Raw genomic sequence first — 18,007 nt, 5'->3', positions numbered from 1 at the left:
CAGATTAGCTCCACGTCAGAAATGATCATGCTTGTCATATGTCTCTCTCCATAGAGGCTGAATCATCATGTTAATCACATAGCTATCATATGCCTCAAACAGTCCTGATGCTCTTCTAGGTAATCACACATCCTGTCATGTTCACAGCTACAGTTGGGATACCTTTGTTATCATGTGGACTCTGATACTGGAAGAGGACATTCAGAATGTTCCCAACACTTCCTACAGTCTTCGTCTCCTTCTCAGTTTCCTCTCCTCCTCTCTCCTCTCTCCTCTCTCCTCTCCTCCTCTCTCCTTTCCCAGAGGTTTCTCACGTGTTTCACCATGTGTTGGAGCTGCTGAGCGACGGCGTGCTCCTGCTCGGGGACAGCGTCTGCGAGCTGGTGTGGGACGACCGCAGCCTGGTGGGGACGGAGCTGGCAAGTCAAAACACGACTCATGACAAAGCCTNACAAATTGTCACCAATACCGGTACTTTGGTGGTACGCTACACGAATTTACCTCCTGTAATTTGATTGGGTTGTAACTAAGTCTGCTCTCCACAGTAACGGGGAGTGACCCAACGTTCGCGAACAACAGCTAAACAAAACTCCAAATATTATAGCTAAGTCGAGGCTAGTGACAACATGGTGATGCGTTCAATAGGTTTCCGAACGTGCGTTTGTGCGAACCTTGTGGCTTGGGCTTGTCTTTGTATGTACCGGACACACAGCGAAACGTTTACGTCTTGACAGACCACCCGTTGTTTGGTGGGTGGTGGTGGGGAAGTCACTTCACAAGGTCAAGTTAGATGTATTGCCTCCGAAACAGTTACTCAGCACAAGAAACTGAACGGTCGAGGCGGAGTGGGTGGTCCGACGCAGCGAGGGTGTGGTCGAGCGTCTGCGATTTGAAAGAACATCCACAACATTCATCTGTTTGTAACTCATATCAATATTCCAATGACTTGTATATCGACTATTCTGCAGTTTCTATTATATTCCTTTTTATTTTATTTACTTGTACTATTTTATTTGTTTTATTGTGTTCTGTTGGAGTAGCCTAAGATTTTCATTGTCATATCTACATAAAAGCCTTGAACAGCCTTGATGCATGCACACCTCTCATCTGAGTCAATGTTGGGTTAGTTAATGTCTCCATTTACACATCGCATGGTGTTTCTTCAACGCACACAGGCATTTGTTCTCCTCCCTGACTGTAAAGAGAGTGTGTTCCTATGCGAGGGCCCGGCCCCTGTGGCCCTCTGCTGTTTAAAACATGCCCAGAGAGCTCACAGCCTGAGAACTGGTTTGTCATCTTTACGTGGAGAGCAGCTTTGGCGTGCCAGACCTCGAGGTTTTTCCCCTGGGATCGGACCAAACTGTTCTCGCCAGCCGCAGCAATGCACAGGACATCTACTGCCCCCTGCTGGTGGAAACCGTCCTTTGTTTAATTTCTCCTCCCTGGAACAAAGTGGCTGAGAATAGATTGTTCCAATTTATTCAGACTGAGATAGCGTGGATCTGTATCTCGTCCTAAAATAACCCTGAAATCTGATTACATTCAATTCCTAACCCGTGGAACGAGCCATTTTTCTCCTGGCTCGCAGCCAGAAGCTGTGTGTGTGTCTGACTGTGTTTGTCTGCTGTGCTTTTGTCTTCATTTCTGTCTCTCTGTTTGTGTTCTCTTTTAGAAGCAAAAGCTGCAAGCCTGCATGGAGCTATTGGGGGAAATCCTCAGCTACCATCAGAGCGTTTCAGCAGATATTCCCCGCAGTGCTCAGGTTCATCACAGGATGGCATACACAAGCATCTCTATATTCACCATCAAACTCCTGCAGACCATCCTCCCTCCTGAGAAGGTGTGTGTGCACCTATGAGCAAATCACAACATAGTGAGCGATCAAAAGATTGATTAACTATCAAAAGATTCATAACTACACACATGCTGTTTAAGTAATCTGCTTACAGTGTTCATTTTGAGACTTAACATATACTAATCATCCACACACAGTAATTATATATTTTTTCAACTTTATTGCCATGAAACTGTATTTTTCTTTCAAGCCTGATGTGAAATCTAGAAATGTACTGAAACTGGTGCAAAGCTGATAGAATAGAATTGGGATGAACCCCTCTGTAATGGTCTCACATGCAGAGCACACAGTGACATGTGTTCTCTGCTTTGAACCCATCCTAGTACCAGGAGTCTAGTACTAGGAGCAGTGGGCAGCTATTGTACAGCGCTCAGGGAGCAATGGGGGAAGGGGGGTGTCTGGTGCCTTGCTCAAGGGCACCACGGCAGGGCAGGAGGTGAACTGGGACCTCTCCAAGTAGCAGTCCACACTCCATACTTTAGGTCTGGTCGGGGACTTGAACCGGCGACCCTACGGCTCCCAGTCCAACCCCCTACTGACTGAGCCTGTCCCGGATGCTTATTAGCCTATAATCACCAGTGCAATCACTGTTTTTGTACAAAGCACAATACTATTTTAGGCTTTAGAAGACAGTAACCTATACTTTATATACAGTACTGTACTCTATATTACTCTGTATTTCATTTATACTTATCAACGTAATTTTAAAAGAATTTGAAACGATCAGGCGATTCAGTAATGTCTTATGTTTGTTTCAGTTCTCAATATTAATGCCGTAAATATAAAAATATTAATTAGACGGTAATCCTGAGGAGATATAATGAAAATATAAATATATTAATTTGTTTATATTATCAATTTGGCTCTGACAGTCTCCACTGTACTTTCCCTTTTCATTCCTTTGTGATTCATTTACCTAAACTCCAGAGAAAGGTTTTTAATTAAGGTTTCTCCCCCTCACACAGGCTGGTGAACATCTCCCAGAAAGCACAGCAACCGCTATTTTCCACCTGTGCTTGGACACGTCGTTGGGGAGTTTATTACCCAGCATGCACCAGGCAGCGGTGGCCTACCTGGAGCAGGTGAACTCTGACAGCCACGACCTCTACAGGAGGGTGAGCCGCGCCGCCCTCTGGATGGAGTCCACCTGCAACTTCATGAAGGAAGCACAAGCTGAGGTGAGGCACTTATTTAGAGTCAACACAAGCAGCTCTGCAGGGAATATTTACACAGATAAACACCCTGCTTCCTTAAGGGAATACTTCACCCTCAAGAGGAGCTTTGGATATCAACTGCACCCCCTGTGCAACCTTGAATTGTTGAAGAAAACTTGGAGCAAAGTCAACAACTTGACATGAATTGAAGACGTGTTCTCACTACTTTTCCAACATATTCATTTTTGCTTAGGTGAGACATTAAACAGTAAGGGTTTGCGTAGTATTTAGAAGACGTGAGCATACAACTGAATAAATATGACGTGAATTTGAGTGCACGAGATGCCAGAGACAATTAGTTAATGGATATCTTCATATAGATTCTTAAAAACCACATTTCAACAAGACTTTTCTCAATTTTTTATATTTTGTTCTCTGTTGAGACATGCAAAAAACTAGCAACCACAAGAGGATCTTTGTATATTAACTTCAATGTCTGTGCAACCTTGAATTGCAGAAGAAAACTTGGATCAAATAATAAGAAACTGGGAAAAACTACATGAATTGAAGACGTGTGCTTACTACTTTCTAAACATATTCATTTTTGCTTACGTGAGACGTTAAACAGTAAGGGTTTGCGTAGTATTTAGAAGACGTGAGCATACAACTGAATAAATATGACTTGAATTTTAGTGCACGAGATATCATATAGATTCTTAAAAACCAAATTTCAACAAGACTTTTCTCAATTTTTTACATTTTGTTCTCCGTTGAGACATTCAAAAAACTAGCAACCACAAGAGGATCTTTGTGAATCAACTTCAACGCCTGTGGAACCTTGAATTGTAGAAGAAAACGTAGAAAAAGTTATACAAAAAACGACATGAATTGAAGACGTGTTCTCACTACTTTCTAAACATATTCATTTCTGCTTAGGAGAAGTCATAAAAACCTAATTTCAGCAAGACTTTTCTACATTTTCTACATTTTGGTTCTCCGTTGAGACATGAAAAAACTAGTTTTCTCCAATAATTCAAATTGCTCATCGTAGGGATGAAGTATTGCTCTAAATCAAGAACCACTCTTGCACACATTCACCTGTCACTAACCTGTTCAGCCCATCACTCATATTGGCGTTGTGTATCTCCACTAATGGATTCATCTCCTCACAAAGGGAGAGAAGAACTGGGTGGAGTTGCTGGAGCTGGCAGACCAGGCGATAAACGGCCTCTCGCTGCACCAACACCTCCCCGTCATCAAGGAGTGTGTCCACATCTGCTCTCACCTGTACGTTCAAACCTCACAATGTGAAGAGTCCCAATCAGAGTACCCTGATGAGTCCCACAGAGGGGACATGTACATTGTTACAGCAGAAAAAAGAGACAAAGACAGCTTAATGTTACCTAATGTTTACCAAACACACATCCTGTAACAGTTCTGAGGATTTAGCAGCCAGGTATATATTGCACAGTTATTAACGGCATCTATATATATTGCACATAAGAGATAAGATAAGACTTTATTTATCCCGAAGGAAATTGTTGCCAGAGTTACAACAATTCAATAAACACAGCAGCATGGTAATAAAACTGTACACTAACAGTGCAGCAACAAGAGCAATTCAATATCTCCAGGAAACACAGACGGTCACATCATTCATTTAAATATTACCAGTATTTAGGAGTGCAAAACTAACTGTAGTGGCAGATACGTAATAGGACGTTATCATAGCACATTATTAATAATAAACATAATATTGCACATGTTATGTATGTTGTGTTTTGTAATGATGGTAATGATATTGCACAGTGTTGGTGTGGAAGTTCTCAGTTCCCTTTATTGAAGGGTCAAGAGTTTGATGGCCACTTTTCTTGAATATCATTTACCTCTGTTATGTATTTGTTTGTTAATTTATCTGTTTATTTGTTGCTTTATGTTTTTCATGAACAGATGTTAGTAATTGGGAGAAGGGTTGGGATGTGTGCCTTGGCAGTCTCAGTGGTCTTTGTTGACCCGGTGAGGTGGTTTTCTTAGTATCTTTGTAATAACATTTTTTTTATCATTTCATATTCCAGCTATTCCTCAAAAAACATATTTTGGATATCATGCCATTCACATTTTAAATGTACATTTCAAGAAATTGTAGTTTTTGTATTTCTACCCCAAGCTTCCACAAGTGGGTCAAAAATTCTATGGAATTTCGTTTTTTTTCAAAATGTAAAAAAATGTCTAAAATTATAAGTAGTGAAAAATGAAATATAAAAAATGACTAGTGTGAACTAAAATATAATACTAAATATTATACAAGTGATTTTTCTTAACCAAAATGACAAAAATGGCATAAAAACACATATTATTCTAATACGGGTCCTTTTTGACCCACTTATGGAAGAGTGTAGGGTCCAGCCACTCTAAGGGCATCTAAGGGTTAAATAAGTGTAAACTTCTTCCCACCCCTTTTCAGATGTGTAATTAAGTAGATTATTTGTTTATACGTAATTTACAATCAGTAATATTTGTTTATATCAATTTGACACTGATTCATTTTGTATTGTACAATAATTATCATTTTTGTATTATTGTTTGACTTATTCGAAATAAATCAAACAAATCAAATCAAAGAACTATTGCACATAGTTGGTTGGTATTTAACAACAACGGGGGTTATAATCTGTTATTGTGTGTGTGTGTGTGTGGGGGGGGTCTATAGGGGCTTATATAGTCAAGTCATTGCAGGTGTATTTCATGCATGCTTTAACTCCTGTGGTTGTCCATCACTAGGTGGATGTTTGAGGACCCCAGCCCCCTCCTCCAAAGAGAGAGCCAGAAACTGCTCCTGAAGCTTCTGTCCCATCCCTCACTGCCTGTCAGAGCGGAAACATACCAATGCACTCTACGCCTGGCCAAGGTCAGAACAACCATCCAACACACGCTTACATTCAGGTTCATGGATGAAATAACGGCCTCTAAAGCAGCTTGCTGGGGAACCCATATGTAAATAAGCCGATATATGAAGATGGATGAATGTGTGACAGCGAGCCATAAAAAAAACCCCCACTTGACATTTGAAATCAGACTTGCTTTTTGAATTTTTTTTACTAACCACCATCTGGAGTACGCATCTACATTTTAAAGTGAATTGGAACTGGAGAGGATGGCGATAATTTATGATGTGCTTTGGTGTGATTACATACACCCTTAGGACTGCCTCGGCATCCAGAATGTGGCACGAAAGGAAGTGGCGGCCTGCGGCGGACTCAACTTCCTTATCCACCACAGGGTGCTCTACGAAATCACTGCTTTCGGACTCCAGGATTCTGCAGAGAAGGTACGCAAACACTCCTGTAACACCTGTATCTCCACAGAAGCAGTTAGACTTCTAGACCTCCTGGAGCATCTTGCTTCTGGCCACTTCTTATATAATAATATTCCTGCCATCCATAACCAACTACACCTGAGTTATACATTTACTTGAATTGTGTACATTATAATATACCATTTCATTTGGTCGCCTGTTGTATCCCCGTTTGTAAGCGTTGCCTGCCGTAAGCTGCCTTAAATTGAATTTTTTTATCCAGTTTAAAGCCGGTTTGTACCGTACACTTTTTACATTTTGGTGGTTTTTAACGCTATCTTTCAACGGGATAAAGGATTTTAGTCATCTCCCGTCTGTATCTTGAGAATCAAGCTGAGCAAATGTTAGCTATTAGCTCGGACATCACCCAATATCCTTTGTCTCATGAATAGCATTGGACAACAAACACAGATTTTACTGGTTTACTCACAGATAGGGATGTCCCGATCACCTTTTTTTGCTCCCGATCCGATTCTGATCATTTGATTTTGACAATTTGCCGATACCGATTTTTCCCGATCCGATCTTTATGCAATGCATTAAGAGAAAAAAAAGAAAAAAAGCATTCAAGTTGTCCCTTAAGGTTATTTTTTTATTTAAATTGGATATTCTATCCAACATGGATATAGCTTCTTTCTTTCACAGCAGCATTGGATCAGTTCAGTTGTGCAGCATTGGATCAAAACAAAATAAAGCTTATCAGTACTCGTTAGCTTACTGCTACAATTAGACACTGCGCCCTGCCCACTCTGTTGCCAGATTTGAGAGAAATAAGCAACCAGGTCTATGAAAACAAGCCCCAAAGAAGCAACACATACATGATGTTGTGTCATTTGAAACCAAAACTAAGGCCCTCAGGATGACTTTTGAACATGGTCATTTTTGTTTTGTAACATTGAATACAAAATAAAAAAATAAATAAAAAAATCCCGATCCCCGATTTTTTTCTCCCGATTCCGATCTTTTGAAAATCACGTGATCGGCTCCGATCACCGATCACGTGATCAGATCGGGACATCTCTACTCACAGATGTTTACTGCGGATAATTAAGCTCCTGATAAATACCTCCTAAACTATGAACAAGCCGAGTGCAATGACAACTCCCATGATCCCATGCTACTTCCCAACGCCACCAAAATCCATCTTTTAGTAGATTGAGACCCCTTGTGGCAGAACATCACATTCATTCAATGTGTTGGGTCAAGGTTGAACCAAATGCATCTAATCAAACACAAGTACTCAATAGATTTCTATGTGCTTTTTAAAAGTTATTGTACATGACTTTAAGCTCATGATAAAGCCTCAGGGATGACCGGTGTCATGTAGTTTAAACGTCTGTCACTTTCATTACTCGCTGGTAAATGTTTTGTCAGCAGTGTCATTGTGAATTCAGCAGTTTACCTGTGATCTATAGGTGAACGTCGCCGCCAAGGATATCCTGCTATTCGTGCTCAAAGGACGATTGATGATGACAGCATCCACCTGGGACAGATTCAACGAGGCACTTCACCCGGTCATGCCCGTGTTACAGGTCTGCTCTCCTTAGATGTCGTGTTGTATTTGTAGGTTTGGAGCTTATTATATTTCTCGAGCTGCAGGAAGTGTTGCATGTTCTCCACAAAACAACGATGATCAAAAGTTCAATTTTAGCCACAAAGACGGGATATTGAGCTGCCAGTGAGAGGGGTGTAGTTATTCCCTCATTTGCATATTCTGTGTTGTATTGTTTTCCTTTTTGGGTGGGGAAAAAGCTTTTATTAATTGCATAATAGTTTCAGGCAACAGAGAGCCTGGAAACACTTCATGAATATACATGAGAGTTTGACTACGCTGTCAAGTGCGATTCAATTCAAGGAGGCCATTCAGAGATGGGCTGCCATGTCAACAGGAGACGAAATGAAACCAGCCATAATCAAAGCGATGCATATTTTATTTACTGTTGGGCTGCTTCGCCGGAATTCCCCATTGTTCGGTGCATTGTCTGCCAACTAGCTTTCTGAGAAGTGTGTGTGTGTGTGTGTGTGTGTGTGTGTGTGTGTGTGTGTGTGTGTGTGTGTGTGTGTGTGTGTGTGTGTGTGTGTGTGTGTGTGTGTGTGTGTGTGTGTTCCTCCTCAGAGCGTAGACTGCCTGCTGGAGCCGTGTGTGTGTATCCTGAGGAAGTTAGTGTACGCTGATCCGTCTCTGAGACACAGCCTGGCTCAGCGCAGCCTCCTGCTGCTCACACTGGTCAGGGGTACGTTCACAACACATATTTTAAAGTTCCCCTATTATACTGTTCTTCATCAATATATCATAGGTCTCAGATATATACAGAGCCTGTCTCTGATTGGCTGAAACACCAAACAGATCATTGCAGCATTACCCATAATCCCCTCTGTTTCAACCCTGTTTCCAAAGTGCTGATTTTCTGTCTGTTACTTTAGATGAAAATAAGGAGCCCCTCCCCACGCCCCTCTGAGAGACATTTGGTTAAAAAGAACTCAATGGTGCTCGAGAGAGAGAGAGAGAGAGAGAGAGAGAGAGAGAGAGAGAGAGAGAGAGAGAGAAATTATTATATAGTTATTGCAACAAACAAACAACAATGGGAAGTACATCACCTGCTGCCTGCGGCCAATCGCAGAAAGGCCCCCCGACAGTAGCATTNTAAAAAGTGGAAGAAAAGACTATTGCGCTATATTTAAAAGAGGAAAAATGTACTTTGTCCCTTCAAATTTAACACACATGAGTATATGAGGTGACATTAAAATGTGCCTCCCTCAATATAGAGCCACTGTAATGAACACACACACATTTTCCCTAAGCATGTTTAACGCACACACATTTCATCATGCAGCCTACCACACAAATGTCACATGTTTTTCTCTCTGAAAGCTATACTTGTATATGTTTTAACGTCATCATCTCATAACATCTTTAGGAGTAGTTAACAAACAAAGGTTAACTGTTTTTATAACCTGAGGCCTTCTCTGAACTTCCTCTACCCTCTGTGTCAGCTCACTTAAAATGAATACATCTATTGATAATTCAGAACGACAATTGTCTCTCTAACTGTGTGTGACCCAACTCAGTAACACACATCATATGGAATACCATGTGATCTTTAATGAATATCAGAAATACGCTGTATTAAACATTCTGCTATAACAGAAGCTTTAAACGTTATGTTGTTGAGCGCAGGGGGGCTCATTCTCAGAAAGCAAGATGGCCATCATCCAGTGATGCATAGCTTTTAGCCATGGTGTCACACTGCAGTAGGGATGTTAGCACGATGCAACTTGTTTCCATTACTCTAATATCTGCATCATTCGTATCTAAATTGTGACACGTAGCATTTTACATTTTAGCTAGGTACTCACACTGTGTAGTGGGGTAACAGTTTGATAATTAAAAGGTAATATCATGTAATTAATTTGTAAATAGTCTAATGTTTTCATTACATTAAGAGTGTCCAGGTAACTTCATTAAACATAATTTATACAATTCTACCCTGAAACAAATACAATAATTACCTCTTTATTATAAAGTTATTATCAAGTGCTACCTAGGAGACATTTCATTTGTATTATAACATCGTGATTGTATTTTTGTATATTGTATATATATATATATTGTATATTCGGTTTGAGACAGAGAAATATGTGCCAGTTTTTATACATTACAAACTCCTTTAAGTATTTGTAACTCTAATGCAATTCAAAATGTTATTATATATACACTATTTAAACTGTTTTTGTTATTTCAATTGTCTATTTCATGTCTTAATTACAGCATCGTTGATATTAAAGGAGAACAAAGGCAATGGGAATGAGATTTCTGTCCTGATGAGTTTGCTGCTATTTGATGAGATTGCCAGCATGGAAACATGGTGAGTTTATGTTTTATCTCACAGAGCCTTGACGCCTCTAAAATGAAATATGCATCCATTTAAATATGTTGTTTTTTGTGTCCTATCAGGTCGGACAACACGGATGTGAAGCCCACAGCGTTCTCCCTTCCTCTGTCGGTAATACGCAGGTAGAGTTTATTGTAGTAAATGTATCATTAAAGGTGTGGTATGTAAGTTCAGAAACACTTTTTGTTATATTCCATGGAATGCTCTTAACATCCCGATAGCAATGACTTTATTAAATGCTTTGACAATAAATATATTAAAAAATAATTCATCTGTGGAAGCCGTGGCGCTGTAAAAAGCACGACCAATCATCTGAGCCGGCCCGGCTAAAGTAACTGGATGGCCTACCTGCCTGTCAGCCTTCCATCTGTGCACAAACTTATCTCGTGCCCTCATTGGTCATGTTGTCGTTGCTGTGGACCTTCTTTGGGGGCCCCCTTCTGGTCCGGGGCCCCAAGCAGTTGCCTGCCTTGCCTGTTCGCAGGGAGCGCCCCTGCTTCTTGTTCATAATCTGCTAGAAAAACTCTATACAATATGCACTAATAAAGATTAGTGCTAATGATGGGTATTAAAAGCTGCTAATGTCAGAATCAAAAATATTTTATTTGTCGCACAATGGGGACATTAACACCGTTACAACAGCAAGGGCACAGTGCAAACAAAGACGTTAAATAAGTTCGTAAGTGAACATATCCAAGTTGTGAAATAGCACCCAGTAATAAAGAATACTACATCTTAGAAACATATTGTCTGTATTGCAGGTAAGAGTGATTTTTACACAATTTCTGACTCTTACGACCTAAATGTCCTTTTGAGTGTATAAAGTGTATTTTCTGTTGCATGTGTTCAGATCTAGTAATCATTAGCTTGTGCTAGATTCTCTCCTTTCTGCTGAAATAGATTTTATACATTACAAACGGCTTTAAGTATTTGTATCTCTAATGCAATTCAAAATGTTATTATATATACAAAGTCAAGTCAAAGTCAACTGTATTGTCAATCTGTCAGTTTGTGTGTACGACAGAGAGATCGAAATACCGTTTCCCACAATCCCGAATACAAAAATACAAATATTAAAATATGTATAAAATGTGTATATCCTATATATATACACAATCAACAGACACATGTATACATATGCATGCATTAAGATAAAAACACAACAATCAATACCTTAATACACCTTAAGTATTTGTAACTCTAATGCAATTCAAACTTTAGGGTGTGTTCCTGTAAATGTGACTTTCCCTTTCCTCTCATCAACAAACCTTAGTGTTAGAAAAATCAACAACTTTCTCTTAAATGCACTTGTTGTTTTAACATATTTACCTAGATTGAATTGAAATAAGTGGAAGTAGAATAAGTCATAAGTGCTGTTGTAAATCGATTTGGGGGGAAACACTGATATTTCCCCAACACTAAGCTCTATAAATTCACCCAAATGTCCTCCCAGGTACAACATCCCGTTCCAGGCGGGATCTCATCACGCTGTCAGCCCGTTTTGCTGCGTCCTCCCTCCCTTTATCGACCTCCTGACCCTCCCCCCCTCACGCCTCGCCCTACAGCTGGCCTGGAATATCGCATGGCATTCTGGGATAGATAACCTCCTGGAGAAGCTGCATGGCGTCTCTACGGATGATACTGAGTAAGAATCATCTTACTTTTGAGCAACAGGGATGGGAAGTAGTGGAGTACAAATACTTTGTTACTGTACTACTTAAGTACATTTTTCTGGTATCAGTACTTTACTCCACTACTTATTTTTCTGATGACCTACATTACATGTGGAACCCAAATACCTGTACTTTCTACTTCTTACATGTTGAACCCAAATACCTGTACTTTCTACTTCTTACATGTTGAACCCAAATACCTGTACATTCTACTTCTCACATTTTCCAAACAGGCTGGTTCCTTTAGTTTGAATGTGTGTTTGGTGGCGTGATCATTATTATTTAGAGTCATTGCGTGCCTATTGATTTGAACACGATCCGTGTATCCATCATTTCCTGGTCTTCTCTAAAGAAGAGGGACCAATGAAAACGTTGTCATGTTGCCGTTGTTCAGCATGGAAACATTCATTAGCTAACAATGACATTATTGTTNATGTGTGTGTGTGTGTGTGTGTGTGTGTGTGTGTGTGTGTGTGTGTGTGTGTGTGTGTGTGTGTGTGTGTGTGTGTGTGTGTGTGTGGCAGGGCTATGCCGGCACTGAAGACTCGCTGGGAAACTGTGTCCTGCTGATAAGTGACATGTCGGACGGGTTTCCAAGCAAAGCCAAGCTGAAAGCAGCGCTGCGACTCCTTTTCACGAAACAACCCACGTGAGTCTGGGCTCCTTTGTTGTTTATTTGTGTCTCTCTGGGTTTATTTGTGTTTGGAAACAGGGAGGTGATGATATGCCTCTTCTGCACGTTTGATATTGTTTGACGTTGTAGGGTTTTTTTTATGCACCAGGTAAACTCCTGGAGGTCTTAATATTCTGCGTTACAACATGTAAAGTGATGGACATATTTCCACCGTCTGTCCCTGTCTGCTGATGTTCTTATCAAGTCATTTGGGTTCTTTGTGAGGCCTCAAACATCCAGTCCCAGCCTATGAATATTGATTGAGATGGAAATGAACCCCGACCGGGAGACAAGCCCTGGTCAATTCTTGCACTTAATTTGCCCTGCCTCATTTTCTTTGACAACCATTTGGATGTTGTGTCAAAAAAACCTCAAAGGAATTTTACATTTTCAACCCATTGCAGACAAAAGGCTCGTTGCCACCTGAATAGAGCTGTGCTTTTAATCTCTCTGTTTTAAAACAGTAGGGTTTTTGAATTCATTATTTAACTCCCAAGTTTGACATAATGTCTGCTCATTGTTTAACAGTGTGAGAATAGCAGCAGTGCAACAAATCCTGCCCCACTTAAGCAGCCATGATGATGCTGGTGCAGCCAGACCAGAGCTGGACCAATCAGTGATCTCCTCTCTGCCGAACCTCTTCTGCCTCCGACAGCCTGCAGACGTCTCGCTGGACACCTGCAAAAAGTCTGTCCTCAAGGTATACAAACATGAACAAACATGTACACACACAGACTAACATATACACTTCTGCAGAGGAAGATACAGTATGGGCTTACCTCGTGTTTTCAAAGTCAACTTTATTGTGAATGTTTCAGTTTGTGTGTACAGAGAGATCGAAAAACCGTTTCCCACAATCCTGAATACAATAACTAAGATATATACAAATATGTATATACCTATATATACACAATCAAAAGACTCATTTATACACATGCACACATTTAGACCTAAATAAAAGCACAACAATCAATATATAGAAAATGGCAGTCACTTCTATAACTCTGAGAAATGTGCATTAGTGCAATATTAGAGCTGCAACTAAAGACTTTTCATGATTGATTCAACTGCTGATTATTTTCTTCATTGGTCGATTCATCGTTTGGTGTATGAAATGTTAGAATATATTGAAACATATCCATGTAGTTTCTCAAAATGCAAAGTTATATATTTCTTTGTCAGTCCAGAACCCACACAAATATTCACTTTAACATTAAATTAAACTGATTTAAGGAGTAAATCATTATATTCGAGGCTTAAATACTGAATTTTCTGATACTTTTGCTCGATCAATTCCTTTAACGATTGACCAATATTATGAAAATAGTTATTCAATCTTTTTTGATGTACTTTCCCAACCCCTAAAAGTGTTTTTTTGTGGCTAGGTGGAGTCAGTGGAGAAGCTGTCTGGTCTATAACATTTTAAAATATATTGTAAAATATCCATCCTAGTTTCTCAAAATCCAGAAACCTCACCTCAAAAAAAACTAAAATATTCACTTCAATACTAAATAAAACTGATTAAAGCAGTGTATCTTTATATTTGAGCCCTAAAAACACAATGTTCTGACGTTTTTGCACAATCAATTCCTTTAACGATAGACTCTCTCTATTCACTGCATCCCCTAAAAGTGTTTTTTGGTGGCTAGGTGGAGTCGGTGGAGAAGCTGTTTGGTATCCTGTCCTCGGACACTGTTGACCTCTCTCTGAAAAGATCAGCAGGGGAGCAACTGTCTGTCGTGCTGCAAGGTGAGATATCTGTGCTGTCTTTAATATACAGTATTGTTTAAACCCATTTACAAGCTAACTTTCAAACTTGCATGTCTACCACTGTGCATTAATATCTCATGTAGAGGCATTTTAATGAGACTCAGGGATAGTGTAAAAGTAGACAATTCACATCCTGATTCTCGCTGATTTGAGGATATCAGGTTTGATAATGTGTACGTTTTAAAATGCCTAAACAGATTTCTAGATATCATTTTATGGACTTGATAAAAACAACTCTTAACGTTTGTGCAATAAGTGAGAACTCTGCTAGTGAAATGTATTTTTGCAACAAATGCCGCAGAGTGTCTTCCCTCCCACCACCATATGTCTTAGGAGGAGCAGAAAAAGCACAGAGTGTATGATTATGCAAATGCTTTCTGTGGGTATATTGAATGTTCTGCTTGCTTCCCTGCAGACACAACAATGCACCCAGTGCTGAAGAATCTGGGAATAACAGACAAAGTCATTTCTTTCATTGTGGGGAGTGTAAACGGCAACAAGGTAAAAAAACAAAAACAATCTGTTGTTGTTTCTGTTGAAGCCAATTGAAAGAAAGCCTGTATCTCATGAGATGCACTTCCATGTCCTTGTTTGAGGTGTTGGAAAGTCAGTGATGCGTGCATGATGAAGGATGACGTGGCCTGCTTTAATAGTGTCAGACAGAAGGGACGTTTGCCCTGTAGTTACTGCTGATCATTCGCAGGCCTTGAATCAGAGGGCGCTAACAGCTAATCGTGCAGCATGTGTGTTTACATGGAGGGTAAAAGTGAAGGAAACAGGGCCACAGAGAAGGACTTGTCTCACATAACAAGTGTTGATGTCTGCAGGTCCTGTTTGTCCCTCCATCGCCTGAAACAAGAGCAATGAGGGACGTTTATTTAGCTTATGGGAAGTTGGCATGGGCGATGAAAATGTCATGTCACCGTTAAGAAAACTTACCAGGAGTAATCATCCCATTTATTAGCAAAGTAAGGCTTAATTGATGAAGATTATTGATCTGTCATTTATTGATTTTATGAGCTAAATGTAGACATTTGGTTTGCATTTTCACATTTAAATCAACAGAGCACTGCTTTTTGCTCTCATGGTGTGCCACATTCCTTCTTAAGTTCACATCTTTGCATCAAAATAAGGTTATTTTCACGTGATTCAATGCTTTTTAGTTTTGCCTGTCTGGTCTTTGTTACAAGTTACTCATATGTCTATATTGCTGTAATTGTTTTCCCCATTATTGCATAAAAGAGAGGACACATAGTTAATAGAGAACATGCTTTTGGTGGAAAACAATATTAAAGATCCCCTGCATGAATACTTAACAGAAAACAGCAAATGTCTTTCTTGCATGATAATTCCTATGTTTTTCATTCTCAACCATGACCCTGTGCTCCTGAGCAGGAGTAGACGGAGAGGGAAAATATGTTTGTTTGTGTTGACCCTGCAATTAAACACTGTGTGTGTGTGTGTGTGTGTGTGTGTGTGTGTGTGTGTGTGTGTGTGTGTGTGTGTGTGTGTGTGTGTGTCACCCTCTGATCAGTGACATAAGACCAATTACCCATGATTCCCTGCGGCTGCACTTAATGACTTTCACCTTTATAAAAGACCTCCTCCCTTTTTCTTTTATCTCCTCTTCTTTATGATTTCCTTCCTCCTTCCTTGCCTCCTTTCCTTACCTCCTCCTCCCTTATTATTTTTCAACTATCCCCATCACTTCTTCCTACTCTTTCTCTTATCCCTCTTTCGCTTCCTTGTCACCTCCTTCTTCTTCCTCGTCTTCCTGATGTCCTTCCTCCTCCCTTGCCTCCTTTCCTTCCCTCCTCCTCCCTTCTTCTTCTTCTTCTCCTATCACCATCTTTTCTTCCTCCTATCCCTCTTTCGCTTCCTTATCTCCTCCTCTCCTCTGACCTTCCTCTCGTCGTCTCTTCTTCACTTTCCTTGCTCCCTCTCTTCTTTCATGTCCTCTCTTTTATTTCCTTCTTTCCTACTTCTCTTCCCTCCTTTTTTATCTTCCTCTCATCCTTTCCTCATTCCCTATGCTCCCTTCCTTACCCCTTCCCCCTCTACTCCCATCTCTACTATTTAATACCTTTATTCAAAAAACATATATAGACTAATCTGAGTAAACAACTACTTGATGAATCACAGATTTTGCCACTTCCAAATTCTTCTACGATAAGGTTCGGTAAGTGATCGATCATCAACCAATCACATACAAAGGGGGCGGGGTTTCGCTCCTATGAATTCAATTCAATTCAATAGCTTTATTAGCATACATGCAGTATTGCTAAAGCTCTGTATAGTTGCAACGTCTATACACAAATACATGTATCACTCACCAGGACTTGCTGTTCTCCGGTCAGTTTCGGTAAGCGATCGACCACCAACAATCATGTAAGAAAGGGGGCGGGGCTTAGCTCCTGTCACTCACCAGGACTCGTTGTTCTCCGGTGAGATCCGGCGAATCACAGAGCAGCTGGTTCTCCGACACCGTCAGCAGACAGGGAGTCTCTCCAATCAGAACCGTGTAATTCAGACGGTTGTTCCCGGGGGCCGGAGGGATCAGGTTCTTACCCTGGAGACGGAGAGACGGGGAATACATATCACAGTTTGACTTTAAAGGTCCCTATTACACTGTTTGTCATCAATACATTATAATTCTCGGATATATACAGAACCTGTCTCTGATTGGCTGAAACACCAAACAGATCATTGCAGCATTACCCATAATCCCCTCTGTTTCAGGCCTGTTTCCAAAGTGCTGATTCTCTGTCTGTATATATATATTGCACATAGTTGGTTGGTATTTAACAACAGGGGGTGTTATAGAGTAAATACATATCACAGTTTTTGAGGAAGTTTCACTCAGATTTCGACCCCTCTTCCTGTGTGTATTTTCTCACCTTGAGGATGATGGGTGACCCCGGTTTGACCTCCAGGATCCCAGCAGTCCCCAGGGGGTCAAAGGTCGGGTTGGGGTAGTGAGTGAAGGGCGTGGAGTTCAGGACGAGCAGAGCGGAGACCTGGAACATAAACATCACGTCAGAATACTGCACATACGACTCCTTCCACAGGGTGTTGAACGCTGGTTAGTGATGTTTTTTTGTTTTGTTTAGCTCGCCTTTAAAATGACTGCTGAATACAAACATAAAGTCATGATAACTGTACTTAAAATATCATAATTTATCATATCTATTTAGGCAAGGCAAGTTTATTCATACAGCACCTTTCAACACAAGGCAATTCAAAGTGCTTTACAAACGTGAACGCCATTAAGAGCTTTAAGAAATAGTGCAGCAGAAATCCGGACACATTGGGGAACACTTAAACATCTCAAAGGTGTGTGTGTGTGTGTGTGTGTGTGTGTGTGTGTGTGTGTGTGTGTGTGTGTGTGTGTGTGTGTGTGTGTGTGTGTGTGTGTGTGTGTGTGTGTGTGTGTGTGTGTGTGTGTGTGTGTGTGTGTGTGTGTGTGTGTGTGTGTGTGTGTGTGTGTGTGTGTGTGTGTGTGTGTGTGTGTGTGTGTGTGTGTGTGTGTGTGTGTGTGTGTGTGTGTGTGTGTGTGTGTGTGTGTGTGTGTGTGTGTGTGTGTGTGTGTGTGTGTGTGTGAGTGTGTGAGTGTACTGTAGCTTCCCTACAGCAA

At 40.5% G+C, this 18,007-nt stretch overlaps 2 protein-coding genes across 2 annotated transcripts in view; one reads left to right on the top strand and one right to left on the bottom strand.

The window, feature by feature from the left end:
- Window positions 1-206: 206 nt before the first annotated feature.
- On the top strand, window positions 207-15,774 carry LOC104957614 (rotatin-like). Its single transcript, XM_010785258.1, has 12 exons — window positions 207-419; window positions 1,673-1,840; window positions 2,821-3,033; window positions 4,184-4,296; window positions 5,791-5,917; window positions 6,212-6,337; window positions 7,780-7,896; window positions 12,455-12,579; window positions 13,132-13,303; window positions 14,253-14,352; window positions 14,789-14,874; window positions 15,769-15,774. Exons 1-12 carry the CDS (start codon window positions 207-209, stop codon window positions 15,772-15,774), a joined length of 1,566 nt encoding a protein of 521 aa, XP_010783560.1.
- Window positions 15,775-16,780: 1,006 nt separating this feature from the next.
- Window positions 16,781-18,007, bottom strand: part of LOC104957612 (plexin A3-like) — a 10,835-nt gene continuing 9,608 nt past the window's right edge. Inside the window, exons 2-3 of the mRNA XM_010785257.1 lie at window positions 17,271-17,390; window positions 16,781-16,942 (exon numbers count right to left, since the gene is read on the bottom strand). Coding sequence (XP_010783559.1) covers window positions 16,781-16,942; window positions 17,271-17,390 — 282 coding nt within the window. The remainder of the gene's footprint in view (window positions 16,943-17,270; window positions 17,391-18,007) is intronic.

Source organism: Notothenia coriiceps, unplaced genomic scaffold (genome assembly GCF_000735185.1).
Source record: "Notothenia coriiceps isolate Sejong01 unplaced genomic scaffold, NC01 NC01_scaffold00027463, whole genome shotgun sequence".
Lineage (NCBI taxonomy): Eukaryota > Metazoa > Chordata > Actinopteri > Perciformes > Nototheniidae > Notothenia > Notothenia coriiceps.
The sequence above is the reverse complement of the archived record's forward strand: the minus strand, read 5'-3'. Positions and strand labels throughout refer to the sequence as shown.

What these genes read in the sequence shown, in the direction of transcription:
- LOC104957614 (XM_010785258.1), top strand. Translation starts at nt 207, where the DNA reads ATGTTCCCAACACTTCCTACAGTCTTCGTCTCCTTCTCAGTTTCCTCT. An exon ending in GCCTGGTGGGGACGGAGCTG is followed by an intron (nt 420 to 1,672) that starts GCAAGTCAAAAC and finishes GTTCTCTTTTAG; the next exon opens with AAGCAAAAGCTGCAAGCCTG. An exon ending in GCAAAAAGTCTGTCCTCAAG is followed by an intron (nt 13,304 to 14,252) that starts GTATACAAACAT and finishes TTTGGTGGCTAG; the next exon opens with GTGGAGTCGGTGGAGAAGCT.